This window comes from Cydia pomonella, chromosome 28 (assembly GCF_033807575.1).
Source record: "Cydia pomonella isolate Wapato2018A chromosome 28, ilCydPomo1, whole genome shotgun sequence".
In the NCBI taxonomy this organism is placed as follows: Eukaryota; Metazoa; Arthropoda; class Insecta; order Lepidoptera; family Tortricidae; genus Cydia; species Cydia pomonella.
In genome coordinates, this window is record NC_084730.1 from 1,346,783 (window position 1) to 1,360,935 (window position 14,153).

The window sequence follows — 14,153 nt, forward strand, 5'->3', positions numbered from 1 at the left end:
ATACAAAAAATCCAAATAATAAAATGACAATAGAAAACAAATAATACTAAATCAAACAAAAGAAACACAAGTTTTAACAAAATAGAAGTAGAAAGAAAATAAGTTTTTGGCAAAAATTATATTTTTGGTACAAGTTTTTATCGCTGACTGTACTTTTCTTCCCACAGGCAACTAATACTCATCGAGACAATTCTAAAAACCCCAAACACAATTAGGTTGCGTTGTTTTATGACCGAGTTCCTATGGCTACCTCCTGTCTTCATCATCAGATCAGCTTGATAGTACCATAATATTGCTTTGTCACTGTACTTACATATGTACATAAATTTAAAGCTTTATCAAAAACCAGGAAGTGGGTCAAATTTAACTTGCAAGATTTGACCCGTACAGTCAAGTGTAAAAGTATGGGTGTACACATCTTTCTCAAAAATATGTCCCATAGCATCTTATTCCAGTGTTATAAGAGCCATATTTAGCCATACGTAGTACCATATTTATGAGACAATTTGTTCGATACTTATTTTTACACTTGACTGTACATACATAGGTACATTGCAAGTTAATAAAAAGCTTGTAATAATTACTTGGAATACTGATACATACATATAAAAAATCTTGTGTATCGCAGCAAAACAAAAGGGTTCTGGCTCAGTATTTATTGATTGCCTTAATGTTTGGTTTTGTAATAAATAAACAGATTGGGCAGATTGAGTAGTAGCCAATCTAACTGTCATTTAATACCTCGACTTTTATTTATTTTATTATTTATTATTTTATTTGATACACTAGTAACTCTTGGAGCTGATGCGTGTATATGGCAGCACTTGTGTTTATTTAGCACTTTTTAATGTTCTAAAATATGTATCTAGTCTGTTTTTGAAAGAGTTCACTGGGGGTGTTTTAGCAATAGAAATAGGGTAAACAATCTTGATATGTCCTTTAATCAGGCGCCTATTGAAAAATACTTTTGAAAAATAAGTCACAGCAAAGTAGGTATATAGTAGCATATATAATCATTCACATACTTTTGGATAATTACAATTTTTTTAAGACGTTGACGAATGTAAATAAATCTTAATTAGAGATTCTGTTTCACTTTTAGATTGAGAATATAGGTTTTTCAAATGGAATCCTAGAATACAACAGCAAACTTCAAAAGGGTATATTAGTAAAAAAAAATAATGCTTACCTCATCCATCTTAAGACTTTCCAGACTCCTCTGCTTCACCTTGGCACTGTTTATTGTCCCATATTTCTTCTCAACGATCGGCACATCATACACATGCTCCGGTTCCACAAAGAATTCCGACTTTTCCTCCTTACATTTACATTTTAAATGGCATTTAAAGTTCTTCCCATCATTACCGACACATTTTGCACATTTTTTCTCCTTCAGAAAATCATCTGCATCTACGTGTAAACTTTCATCGCTACATGAACAAAATCTAGAGTTACGATTCGAGTTAAATGTTGCGCTCAATCTTGTGTAAGGTAGACTTGTCGTTGAGTTACCAATAGCACAGTTTAAAGCATTAAAACAATTAGCAAGTGAATCGTTTTGTGTCTGATTCGGTAATAGAGTTCTATGTGTTATATCTAAAATTTCAGTACACAAATAGTGCATTTCTTTTGGCCTTTGTATGCTTAAGTTAGTCTCAGCGATATCATAGATGTTTTTAACTTTCTGTGCTTCCCTCTGCTCTAAGACTTGTTCTAACTTTTGCAACATCTGTTTTGTGTCTTTTTTCTTTTCTGGTGTCACTAAAATTCTGGGTGGTTTCTTCGGAGGAGGACCAGACGGTAATGGCTGTTTAAGAGCTTTCTTTAAAGTGTCAGTCAGGATTAAATGTGGATTTTTGCGTTCTAAACGCATCGTTTCACTGGAAGTACACAAGTCATTCATGGAAGTCAAGTTCGGTTTAAATTCTAAGCATGCCTTGGAGTCAAATTCGTTTTCAATGGCAGAATCCTTTAATTCAGTAATGGAATCTTTAGATTCTTCTTCCTTATCAGGTTCTGTATCAGCCTCAAAATGAGATTTTAACTTCTTAATTCTATTTGATTTATCATCATCTAAATTTTCAGTCTCTGAACTAACTCCGCTGTCTGTCATGGCATCTTGTTTCGCCTCATCATTTTTCCTAGTTTTAATTACCATTGCATACTGATCTAGAATATGTTTTGGCACCTCAGAATTCGGTATAGAGTCATGTAAGACGGAGCAATTTTTTGGCACTACAAAGTTTTCTTTCCTCATTTGATCTTCTAACAAATTTCCAAGCTTTTTTAACCGCTCATTGCTTAGCTTTTTATCCATTTTTAGAGTAAAATCACTGGTTTCGCTTCTGCCGTTGCAACTGCCGTGTCTTTGAGGCTGGATCTTGCTCCTGTCACAACGAAATGCGTGACTTCTATGGAGTTTCTTCCCGGGGTCACTGGATTGGCGGGTTAGAGATGTTTTTAGATCACTTACACTGCGTTTAACGTCACTTTTAGTATATAAATAACTTAGGTTTGGTGCAGCCGGCCAGTCTTCGGCGGATGAGTCAGATTCTTGCCGCATTTTGTCGTCAAACGACGATTTGTCGTAACTATTCTGAAAGTTTTCTTCGAAACTGCCACCATTTTGAATGGGGTATGACTTTTGTTTACCCAGCTGTTCTCGCCGCACAGTCTTTTTGACTATTAGTGGTTCACTCTCGTGGTTCAGGCTCTCAAATTTACTTTTAATAGCTTGCACTCTGTTAGTTTTATTCGTAATCATGTCGAGATACAAGACATTTTTGATTAGTCAAACACACTAGAAAACATTTTATTGACATGCACATAAACAGTATTTTTAATCACAGAACACCTAAAGCTTTCTCGTTAATATAAAAGAGAGTTTTAAAACTGTTATTTACACTGATATACAACAACAAAACTAAAGAAACAATGAACTGACTAATTTAAAACATGTTTTTCAACCTTTTTTTCACAGGATGTAAGGCACTGGAATCGTCATAATTGTGCTTTGCACGGAGGAAGCACGAATAATTTTATGAAAACTAGCGTAGCCACAACGCGATTGAAATGCGAGATGTTATTTTACGCGAAGTATCACTATTTTGAAACAGTTATCCACTTGACAGAAAGTTTACATAAACAGTCGTTCGTCGCCTCCGTCCGTTCGCTAGGGCATGGCACAATACTGGTGTTGCCAGACGCAATGTTACGATTACCCCAACTAACTGACTAGATTATAACCAACTGCAGCACCATTTTTTTTATAGCATTAAAATGGGTGAAATGGGTATGGATATTTAAAATAATAGTTTTTTTAAATCAGGCTGTCGATGCTGACGAGTGATGATGACGACGATGATAAAGACAGCCGATTTCGACCACAGTGACTGTCTGTGAATATGTTTAAATATTCATGAGGTTAACCCAATTCACTTTGGTTAAGCTACGTTATGTCCCAGTGGCCAGTAGATCAGTGGCGTCTTAAGGATCTTTTGACTTTAGGGTGATGTTTAGGAGTATGAATCGATTTGTATATTAAAGGAAAAATGGAAAAATTCACCTTTGGAAACCAATCGCTTTTAACCAACTGAGCTACGAAAGCCTACCAGAAGCGCGCGAATCTTTCCATTCCTTCCTTTATGTATACTCACCTTGGGGATCTACTGGCAGCGCTGCTTCACCTAACACAACGTCAGCTTCACCCTGTTTACCTCATGAATATTTGAACCCAAGTCCAGTACAGGCAGTCGCTGTAGTCGAAATCGACTATGACTTTATCATTATTGTCATCATGAGCATTACCTTGGCCGTCTCATTCTTATTTGGGTATTAATTTGGGTGTTATGTAATATAGCTTGACTTCTGTGGGTGGGTGGGAAAATTATTATTAACATAAAAATTAAACAAAACCAAGTGTTTGTTATTGTTTTATTCGTTAACCTTTATAATAAATCTTACCATATATGAAACTTCTTATAACATGTAAATACTCAAAATAAATTTCAAATAATTAATTCACCATGCTGTATTATATTACTTTGAATATGTTTGACGACGTACTCAACAATCACATTTTTTTCTACTCTTTTACTCTCCTTATTTTACGAGAAAAAAGGTGATAGCACTTATCGGCCTGTAGCCAATAGCCTGGCCAATTTTCAAACTTTGAGAGCCATCTACATCTACCATTGCTGATTGATGAAAGCCCTTTTCATAATGGATCATAAACTTAGCGTATTAGAGTTAGCCCAAGATAACACTGCACAGACTGTGCCAGTTTTATGTATAACGTCATCTGGACGTCTAAAATAATCCTTGCATAACCTGGGCTGTCAAAACCGCTGCAGACTTATTTTGGCTTAACTCTAGTAGGACGTAATATAACATTTCTTCTGTCAAACTATGATACTATCGTCGCTTGGTTGACGGGATATAAAATAAAAAGTATTAGTTTCAATTTACCCAGGCTATCGGGTAATCGTTTTAAGCTGGTATGTAAAACAGCTGGCATTCATACGATGAGTGGGAAAAGTACAAAACATAGCACAACCGACACCTGTTACATCCTATTAAATTCAAAATACAAACGTAGTAACGTTCTTCTACGAGTAACAGTACGCTTTTTAATTTGTACGGTTTGTTCTATTTGATTTCAACGCCATCTATCCAGAGTTTCTCTAACGATCGATGATGTAAATTGGCTGCTAATGCAGAAAAAAGTATAAGGTGGTATAATCCTAAGAAAATTGAGATGAAATGATGGAAATTATAAAAATTAAAGTTTCGTTTAAATGTACAAAATATAACTATGTAATCAATGGGTGTCATAATAATATACACAGGACCTTTAATCCAAGAGCTTGACTGGGCCTTGGAAATAAATTACTTTCAATTTGCCGTTGAGTGTAGAGTATTGCGTTTTATATGTATCCAACTGCTTTGTATCTTTATCTTATGAGATTGACAGGAAATGAACGTGTATTATAAAATAAAATTGTGAGTGGATAGAAGATCAGAAATTCGGTATTACATGTTTTTTAAAGACTGCTAGCGCCATCTAGCATTGAGTAGTCCACTCATTATCATCCAAAGGAGATCATTCATTTTACTGAATTAACAGTTTACTTTGATTATTTGATATTGAATCAATACAAATAACTTTACTTATCCATTACAAATGCGAAACACATTCATAATTCACAATACTTTATAAGAATATAGATAGAATATAACGGAGTAGTAGCGACATCTAAGGCTGACTCTGAACTCTGCTTGTTATGTAGTTTATCTATTCCCTGACAGATGGCAGTAGTAGTCTTCTAATTTTATAGCTTTATTTGCAACATTGTCGACAAAAAATCGTCTTCAATGTTAATTGTAAGATTGATGATACTGTGTAATTTCACAAGATTGCTAGTTAACGTGGTAATTATTCCTATTACCATAGCTATTACCCAGTTAGTTTTCCTTTTTTCCTCATTTATTTTACCTGGTTTACAAATAAAATAATTTCAATTTTTAGGTAATCTAATTTACTTATATCAATTTGAATACATCACAGAAGGGGGCACAGACCGGCAGATAGAAGCTATGGCTATTGGACCAGAGTTAACTTGTTTGTATAAATAAATGTTTCTTTTGTTTATATATATATTTAAATATAACGTAGGTATTCTATATATTTGATATTAACATATTAATCATCTTTCTCGCGTTGTTCCGGCATTTTTGCCACGGCTCATGGGAGCCTGGGGTTCGCTTTATAAAGATATTTTATTATTCAAGTAAGCATATTACAATGCGCTTATGAACGTCTAATAAAGCTACACCGGCTCTAACCCTACAGCTCTAATCCGAGAAGATTTAAATTCCCCCTCAATTGGATGAGGGTATCCCAATATGGGACCGGCAAGAAACTCGGCGGGACATATCTTTTCAAAACATTACATCTTATAAATAACATGTATTAAATAAGAAAACATACAATTTAGATTACTATATAAATCAAGCAGATATTTTTCTTCACCGAAAAGCGTCCGGTAAATATCAAATGATATATCGTACATAACTTAATTCCGAAAAACTCATTGATACGAGCCGGGGTTAGAACCCGCGACCTCCGGATTGCAAGTTGCACCGTTCCGACAAGCTTTTATATTATATAAATTGTGTAATGACGTTATAAGTTGATAGTAAAAAATTTAAAGGATTTTTTTTTTGCTTTTTTTTATGGTAGAGGAGGCAAACGAGCAGACGGATCACCTGATGGTAAGCGATTACCGCCGCCCATGGACACCTGCAACACCAGAGGGGTTGTAAGTGCGTTGCCGGCCTTTAAGATGGGAGTACGCTCTTTTCTTGAAGGTTTGAAAGTCGTATCGGTCCGAAAATACCGCAGGCGACAGTTCATTCCACAGTTTAGCAGTGCGAGGCAGAAAGTTCCTGGAAAAACGGACAGTTGAGGAGTTTTATTCAATAAAAAGCTTGTTTTTAAAAAAGTTTTTTTATTTATAATTTATTAATTATAACGTCATAAAGCTCCGTCCGTAGTGACGTCATATACGTTGCACGCTCGCTATTACCGCTTTTATATATTTGTTATTAACCTCGTGAGGTCCATTGTCTTAAATATATGACATAGAGTTTGGACTCTATACATATAGTGCTAAAGTTAAAATTTGCTTTGAAATGATGATATCATCGAGCCTCATGAGGTTAATGTTACTTCTATTTATTTTTCATCTATTCTATATAACTTTATTGTCTTTCCTCTAGTCTATTGTATACTCAGTGCTATATTGGTCTACTGTTGTTCATCAATTCTCATCTACTCAAAAGGTTAACTATAAGTTCGCATTTGTACTATTCTGTGCAATATTTGTGTTTTTGCGTTTTGGACAACAAAGAGTTTATCTTATACCTTTAAACGAGCAATTCTTGTATATATATAAATATATATATTTCTGCGATCTCGGAAACGGCTCTAACGATTTCGCTGAAATAGGGTATATGGGGGTTTTTAGGGGTATACAATCTATCTAGATTAGTCTTATGTTTGGGAAAACGCGTGTTTTCGAGTTTTCATGCGTTTTTCTTTCGACGCAGAATATGGTCGCTAATTTCGTGTTGCCGGCCACTGTCCGTCTGGTCCAGCGGGTTAAGACGCGGACTGCTAAACGAGTGTTACGGGTTCGAATCTCGCCCGGTGTCTAACTTTTTTTTTTTTTTACATGTTCAAGTTTATATATAATTTTTTAATTTTTATTGTTTTAGACAAGTTTAATTTAGTAAAAAAATGTAGTTAAGATTATCACCTATTGACCACCATATTTATTACAATAAATAGTTATAACCGAGCAAAGTTCGATCGCCCAGGTACTTTATTTTAATCAGCCATAGAGAAATAAGAAGTAATAGAGTGCTCACTCCATACATCAGTTTCGGTACCAAAATGATTATTATCAGTCGACATCTAGCATCAAGTAGCGGAACTCTCAGTACAGTACTCTCAGCGCCTTACTCGGTGTAGCAATCCGCAAGCCAGAATTAGCTGTTCGGCGGTACCTGTACAAGAATGAGATACGATAACGATAAGTTCTGGTTTAGATAAATTCTCGTTTAGATATCGTTTGTATGTCGTATAATTGACAGAAGCAGCTCGATTCGGGCAACCAATGTCACTTTGACGTTAGAAATACCGTAGATAGATAAATAATTTAAATAAATGTCAATTTTGACATGTCGTTTATTTATTTTAAAGATCTTAAACTTGTCTTAATCATTCTTCGAATCGGGCCGTGAGTCTTACGAGGCAGGGATCGGAACCGGTTTTTTGGAAAAACATTGAAATAAACATATATTTCGGTTTATTTTATGGCTCCTCTACATGATGGCCCAGCGTAGGCCAGTCCTAGGGACGCATTTATGCGTTAGAGGGAGCAAGTGATATTGCTATCTCATTTCACCGCATAGCTGCGTCCCTTGGACTGGCCTACGCTGGGCCATCGTGTAGAGGAGCCCTTATAGTCCAAATATAGGACTCGGTTGAGTTTTTAGATAACGACCTCGTATTATTAGATTGCCCAATTAGAAATGAAATAATTAACAAAGAACGAAAAAATACCGTTTTCGTTCCCATACAAAAAATACCGGTTTCCGATCCCGGTTACGAGCTGCTGTGCGCGCCTTCTTCTTTTTTGATACCAGTTTGAATTCCTCCTCATCCACAATGGCACCAGGAAGCTTCTCCTTCTGAACCACTCGCTCTTCAGTACCCTAAACACAATAACGTGATTTGCAGAGACGTGGAAAATAGTTTGTATAAAGTATTTAAATACAAAATCGAAATACTTCCTTGATATACTATTTCAAAAGCAAAATACAAAATAGTTTATAAATTTGTATTTAAAATACAAAATAGGTATTTTCAAAATACAATACAATACAATACAAATCCTCTTTATTGCACAACCTCTGAAAATAATGTACATGGAAACACATAAAAAACATGAAGATAGAGGTAAACAACAGGCGGCCTTATCGCTACAGAGCGATCTCTTCCAGACAACCTTTAGGTAGTGGAGAACTGAAACTTAAATTAACTAATTAGGAGGTGCAAAAAAACTAAATAGCAAACTAAAATACCCTTAAAATTTAAGTCTACAACAGTAAGACAATACATATACATACACACTATTTACATAATTATATACCTACATATATACATATATACAATACTATATAATTCTTGCCAAAAGTGATAACCAGTAACGCGAACAGAAACACTAAGGAAGGGACAGATAATAGTCTTTAAGATGGGATTTGAAAACAGCAAGGGATTGAGCGCGTCTTAGTTCGACAGGGAGAGAGTTCCATAACCGAACAGCCCGAAAAGTGAATGAGCAATTATAAAATTTTGTGGAGGAAGGAGGGACAGAAAGAAGCAAATTTTGTGCGGATCTAACTAAAATACTTTTTTAAAAATACAAAAACTTTGCGATAAAAGGTACTCTGAATAGTGAATACCTTAAGTGATAGTTTTAACAATACATCTTTAAAAGCAATAATTTGTGGCATTATCTATGAAAAGGGACCTTATTGTCGATGGCGCTTACGCCGCACTGCGTCGCACAGAGTTATATTTGTATCGGAGCATCGTTTATAAGGGCGGAAGCGCCATCGACAATAAGGTCCCTTTTGAATTTTTGATAGATAACGTCACATTTAGATTTGTAATATTTTACAGCTAGTAGGTATACGCCAATCGTTGGTGTGGTGAAAACGTCTATTTGTGTTTCACCAGGGCAGAAAGGTTTATTTACCTCTCGTGGCTTGAAGCAAAGATTGTAACGTCAGAAGAGATTGTAACTTCTACGTACATTACTTCATAAATAAACCGGCCAAGAGCATGTCGGGCCATGCTCAGAGTAGGGTTCCATAGTTAATCTTCCGTCACAATAAGTTAAACTGGAGCTTAAAGTATAGTAGATTGTTAACCAAGGGATGAACTATGGATGTAGGTACGTCTTTTTACTAGGTATTAAGATGAGATACTATTGCGATAACTCAAAAACAGCTAAACTGATCATGTCCGCTATAGTTTTCATTTAATGTCTTTTTTAAGCTCTACTTCCACGATTTTTTTCATATTTTTTGGACCTATGGTTCAAAAGTTAGATGGGGGGGACACATTTTTTTTTCTTTCGGAGCGATTATCTCTAAATATATTCACTTTATCAAAAAATGATTGTTGAAAACCCTTATTAGTTTTGAAAGACCTTTCCAACGATATCCCACACTGTAGGGTTGAAGCAAAAAAAAAAAACACCCCCACTTTACGTGTAGGGGAGGTACCCTAAAAAAAATTAAATTTTTAGATTTAATTGTACGACTTTGTCGGCTTTATAAATTTATATATCCATGCCAAATTTCAGCTTTCTAGCACTAACGACTACTTAGCAAAGCCTCGGACAGACAGACAGACAGACAGACATGGCGAAACTATAAGGGTTCCGAGTTGACTACGGAACCCTAAAAATATTTTGTATTTTTTAAATAGAAAATAGGTCCCAAAAACCATTTCAAATAAAATACAAAATAGTTTTCTTTAAAATTATTTATACCTATATATTTATATATCAGTATTTGCATTTTAAATATAAGTATTTCAAATAAGTTACATCTCTTGCGATTTGATACATACATACAGACGCGGTGGGGACTTTGTTTTATAAGATGTAGTTATTATTATCTTCTCTATACCTACGATTGAAGAAGCTCCGATATTTCTTGTTCAAGCTGGATATTCCATAATTTTACCTGTCATTAATAATGGGCCTTATTCGATGTTAATGCATTTGTCCACCATTAACCCTTTGTTTACAAACGCCATTGTGATGATTAATGTTCAGTAGTGAAGTTCCAATGGAACTGACGTAATCATAAAAACTAAGAAGATTTACGTAAAACGGATATTACCTATTTAGTATGTAACTACTTCAATTATGTGTATACGGGTACTTTTTAAACTAAGCTAACTAACTGCTTTGGTTCAGCGATCCAAAAATAATCTTGGCCTCCGAAACGAGAGAACGCCACCTGTCCCGATCCAGCGCGGTTTCCTGCCATGAATTGGCATTAAGCCGACGCAGGTCCGCCTCCACGACATCACACCAGCGGTACCTGGGGCGCCCCATCGGTCGACGGCCGGTTGGTCGCCCCAAGTACGCTTCCTTGACTACGCGATCCTCCCCCATTCTGAGTAGGTAACCGAGCCAGCGAAGTCTGTGGGATTTAGAACTAAGCTAAACTAAGCTTATTTTTATTATTTGTTAATGTGTTGTTCTTTCCTAATAATTATTGTGAAGGTAATGTATAATCAGTATTTTTGACGGTTATGTTATCACTTTCTTAGTTTTAGGTTTTTTTTTTGTTATAGGTTTTAGTTTAGATGTACCTACTTAGCGTAATTTAAAGTCAGGTCCCCACTGAAAATCAGCGCCATGGCCGTGGCAATATGCTGAGTGGGGATCCTGTTTAACATCTAAGTAATTGTGTCGTGTGTGTTATTTTACAGTTTTATCCAATGTTTGTACAAATTATGATGTCAATAAATGTAGTTTCTTTCTTTCTTTCTTATTATTATTATTCGGAGTCTGGAGTATCTCAGGTAGTTCTTCAGATGCTGTGCAGTCTGTGCCATTACTTTAATAACTGTATCGTACCTAAAGTACTTAAATAAAAAAACCGCTAATAAAATTATAGCGGGCCTGCCTGTACCCAGCTATCTCTTTTTTTCTTCTTTTTCCAATTAAAATTTTGCTATTCTGGTCTATATTGCGCTCTATGTACCCATTTCTGGCTTCCGTGCTGGGCGCGACTCTCCCCAAGGTCTCCACTCTACCAGCCTTGCACCATGGTAGGTATTCCACAAATACGCACGATTTCGCTTCAACATTCCAGCGAACTGCCAAGGAGTGGAATGCCCTGCCCGAGTCTGTGTGTGTCCGCATGAGTACAATCTGAATATCTTCAAGGCTAGAGTAAATAGGTATCTCATAGGTAAGCGTGCTCCACCGTAGACCGCATCATCGCTTACCATCAGGTGTGATTGTGGTCAAACGCCTGCCTATCCTCCATAAAAAAAAACGCCGTCATTTTATGAAATGAAATGAAAATCATTTATTTCGAGCTAAAAACTCATATAGTGTTAGTACATACAACAATTATTATTTATCTACCTATATATCTAAGTTAGTACATTATAAACAAAACAATAAATACCTAAAACTACTTAACATAATCTATTTCGATGATGCGTTGGTCCGTTGGGTTCATGCAGTTGGTTCCAACGCCTCATCAGTGGGCAGTCCACTCTGACGACAAATACGTTTAGGAGACTGTTGGTACTACCCTGCAACCTATGCAATAGGGATGCCGCTCTTTTACGCATAATAGCGTAAAAGTCATCCGTACGGGCATCGGCGAACATCCCCGATGCACTGCAGTACCGAGGCAGACCCATCAGTATCCTAAACGCATTATTATATTGCACACGCAGCGCATTGTACGATCGCTGCGAGAAGCTGGTCCACAGGCTGCAAGCATAAAAAGACTGACAATAAGCTTTAAAAAGTGTAACCTTTACGTCATTGCTACACTTTGCAAACCTGCGCACCAGCATATTGCATCTGATCGTCAACGCCCTGCGCACTCGTTCCAAATCAGGATCGTCATTAAGGCTTTCGGTGAGTCATTCACCCAGGTACTTAAACCGCTCTACTCTCCTCAGGGCGGCACCATTTAACTCAACCCTAGGAACTTCCTCTAGTTTCTTGTTGCCAGCCCTGAAGATGAGTAGTTCACTTTTTGTAGTGTTATACCTGAGCCCATGTCTCTCCGCATAATGTTCACATATTTTTAGGAGCTTCCTGAGCGCTCTGATTGAGGGAGCCAGCAGCACCATATCATCAGCGTAACTTATGTTGTTGAGGCAGGTACCTCCAATGTTACAACCAACCTTGGCGCCACTGAGTTCCTCAATCAGCCCGTCCATATATATAATAAATAGGGTCGGAGAGGTTACCCCCCCCCCCCCCCCCCCCCCCTGCCGCACTCCACAGTTCAGCACGTATTCGTCTGAGTGCACGCCTGCCCACCGCACAGAGTTGATTTGGTTGCTAAAAAAAAAAAAAATTTTAAATTTAATCTGTTTATTTCATATCAAAAAAACATGCATTTTTCTAACTTAACTACTAATCTTAAATTAAAACTGCTGTACCAGTATTCAAATTTTATGGACGGCTGTGTATGGATATCATTATCCTCCCTCATGGGAGGTATGAATGGCCGCTTCCGTCTTTCGGCTGTGGCGGGTCGCTTCCCACCGATCGGTGGGGAGGTCTTGATGGCTGTGCTTCGGGCGTAGGCCAGCTTTTTCGCTACCAGCTGTCATACAACCCGAGCCCATTGATACAGTTTGAGCGGGACCGGAGGGCTTACCGCGAACCACGTTCGACGTGTTGTCTCCCTGTCACACTTACGTACGAATTTACAAGTGCGACAGAGAGGTAACACGTCGAACGTGGTTCGCGGTAGGCCCTCGGGTTTCGAGGCCGCAGTGAAGGAGACTGGAAGCTTACGCTGGCGTGTGCGGCGTGGCCATTTGGGCTCCATCCGATTGTTGAGTGTTGTGTCTTCTTTCTTCTAGTTGTTAATGAGCAATGCTTGTCTCACCATCGCTGATGTAGTTTGCCGGGGGGCTAGCCTATATGCCAAGCGTTGATAGAAAACACCAATCAAAACGTCACGTGGCTTTTCGTAGTCGTAGCATAGACAAATAAGTAAACAGAGTGCTCTCTGCGTACATAATTTTCTTACCGAAACGCGGGTTATTTCGTAGTCGACATCTAGTGTCAAGTAGTGGATTTATCAGTACCGCTACTTGACACTAGATGTCATAAGTATCGCGACTGACGAAAATGTATGCAGCGGTTACTCCGGTCATAATATTAGCTGAGAATTGTTGAGTATTAAAGTTTTCGTTCGTCACGACATCTATTGTCAACTAGCAGTAATGATAAATTCTGCTACTTGACGCTAGATGTCGACGACGAAATAACTCGCGTTTTGGTAAGATAACTGATGTATGGACTTACCACTCCTTCTGCGAAAATATTAAGCATTTTGGTACCAAAACTGATGTATGGAGTGAGCACTCTATTACTTCTTCTTTCTCTATGATCCCACAGTAAGCTCAATAAGGCTTGTGTTCTAGGTACCTAGACAACTACATAAGAATAATATATAAATACATAGAAAACATCTCAGGAACAAATATCCGTGCTCATCACACAAATACATGCCCTTACCAGGATTTGAACCCGGGACCATCGGCTTCATACCCACTAGACCAAATCGGTCGTCAAATGTACATGAAAATAATTATATTCAAACGTTTGCTTTATAACCACTAGCTAAGATAGGCATAGTGGGAATTAATCGATAAGTTTCCCATAACCATAGAGAAATAAGAAGTAATAGAGTGCTCACTCCATACATCAGTTTTGGTACCAAAATGCTTATTATATTCGCAGTCGACATCTAGCATCGAGTAGAGGAACTCTCACGTACTGCTACTCGACATTAGA

The 14,153-nt window shown here is 37.2% G+C and overlaps 1 protein-coding gene and 1 long non-coding RNA gene across 2 annotated transcripts in view; one reads left to right on the plus strand and one right to left on the minus strand.

Moving 5' to 3' along the window:
* The window catches only part of LOC133532922 (uncharacterized), a 49,954-nt gene extending 46,705 nt beyond the window's left edge, over positions 1 to 3,249 (minus strand). Inside the window, exon 1 of the mRNA XM_061871782.1 lies at positions 1,190 to 3,249. Coding sequence (XP_061727766.1) covers positions 1,190 to 2,764 — 1,575 coding nt within the window. The 5' untranslated portion in view covers positions 2,765 to 3,249. The remainder of the gene's footprint in view (positions 1 to 1,189) is intronic.
* LOC133532926 (uncharacterized) overlaps positions 1 to 14,153 on the plus strand; it is a 240,197-nt gene that overhangs the window by 21,022 nt on the left and 205,022 nt on the right. The gene's annotated exons all lie outside the window — the stretch shown is intronic.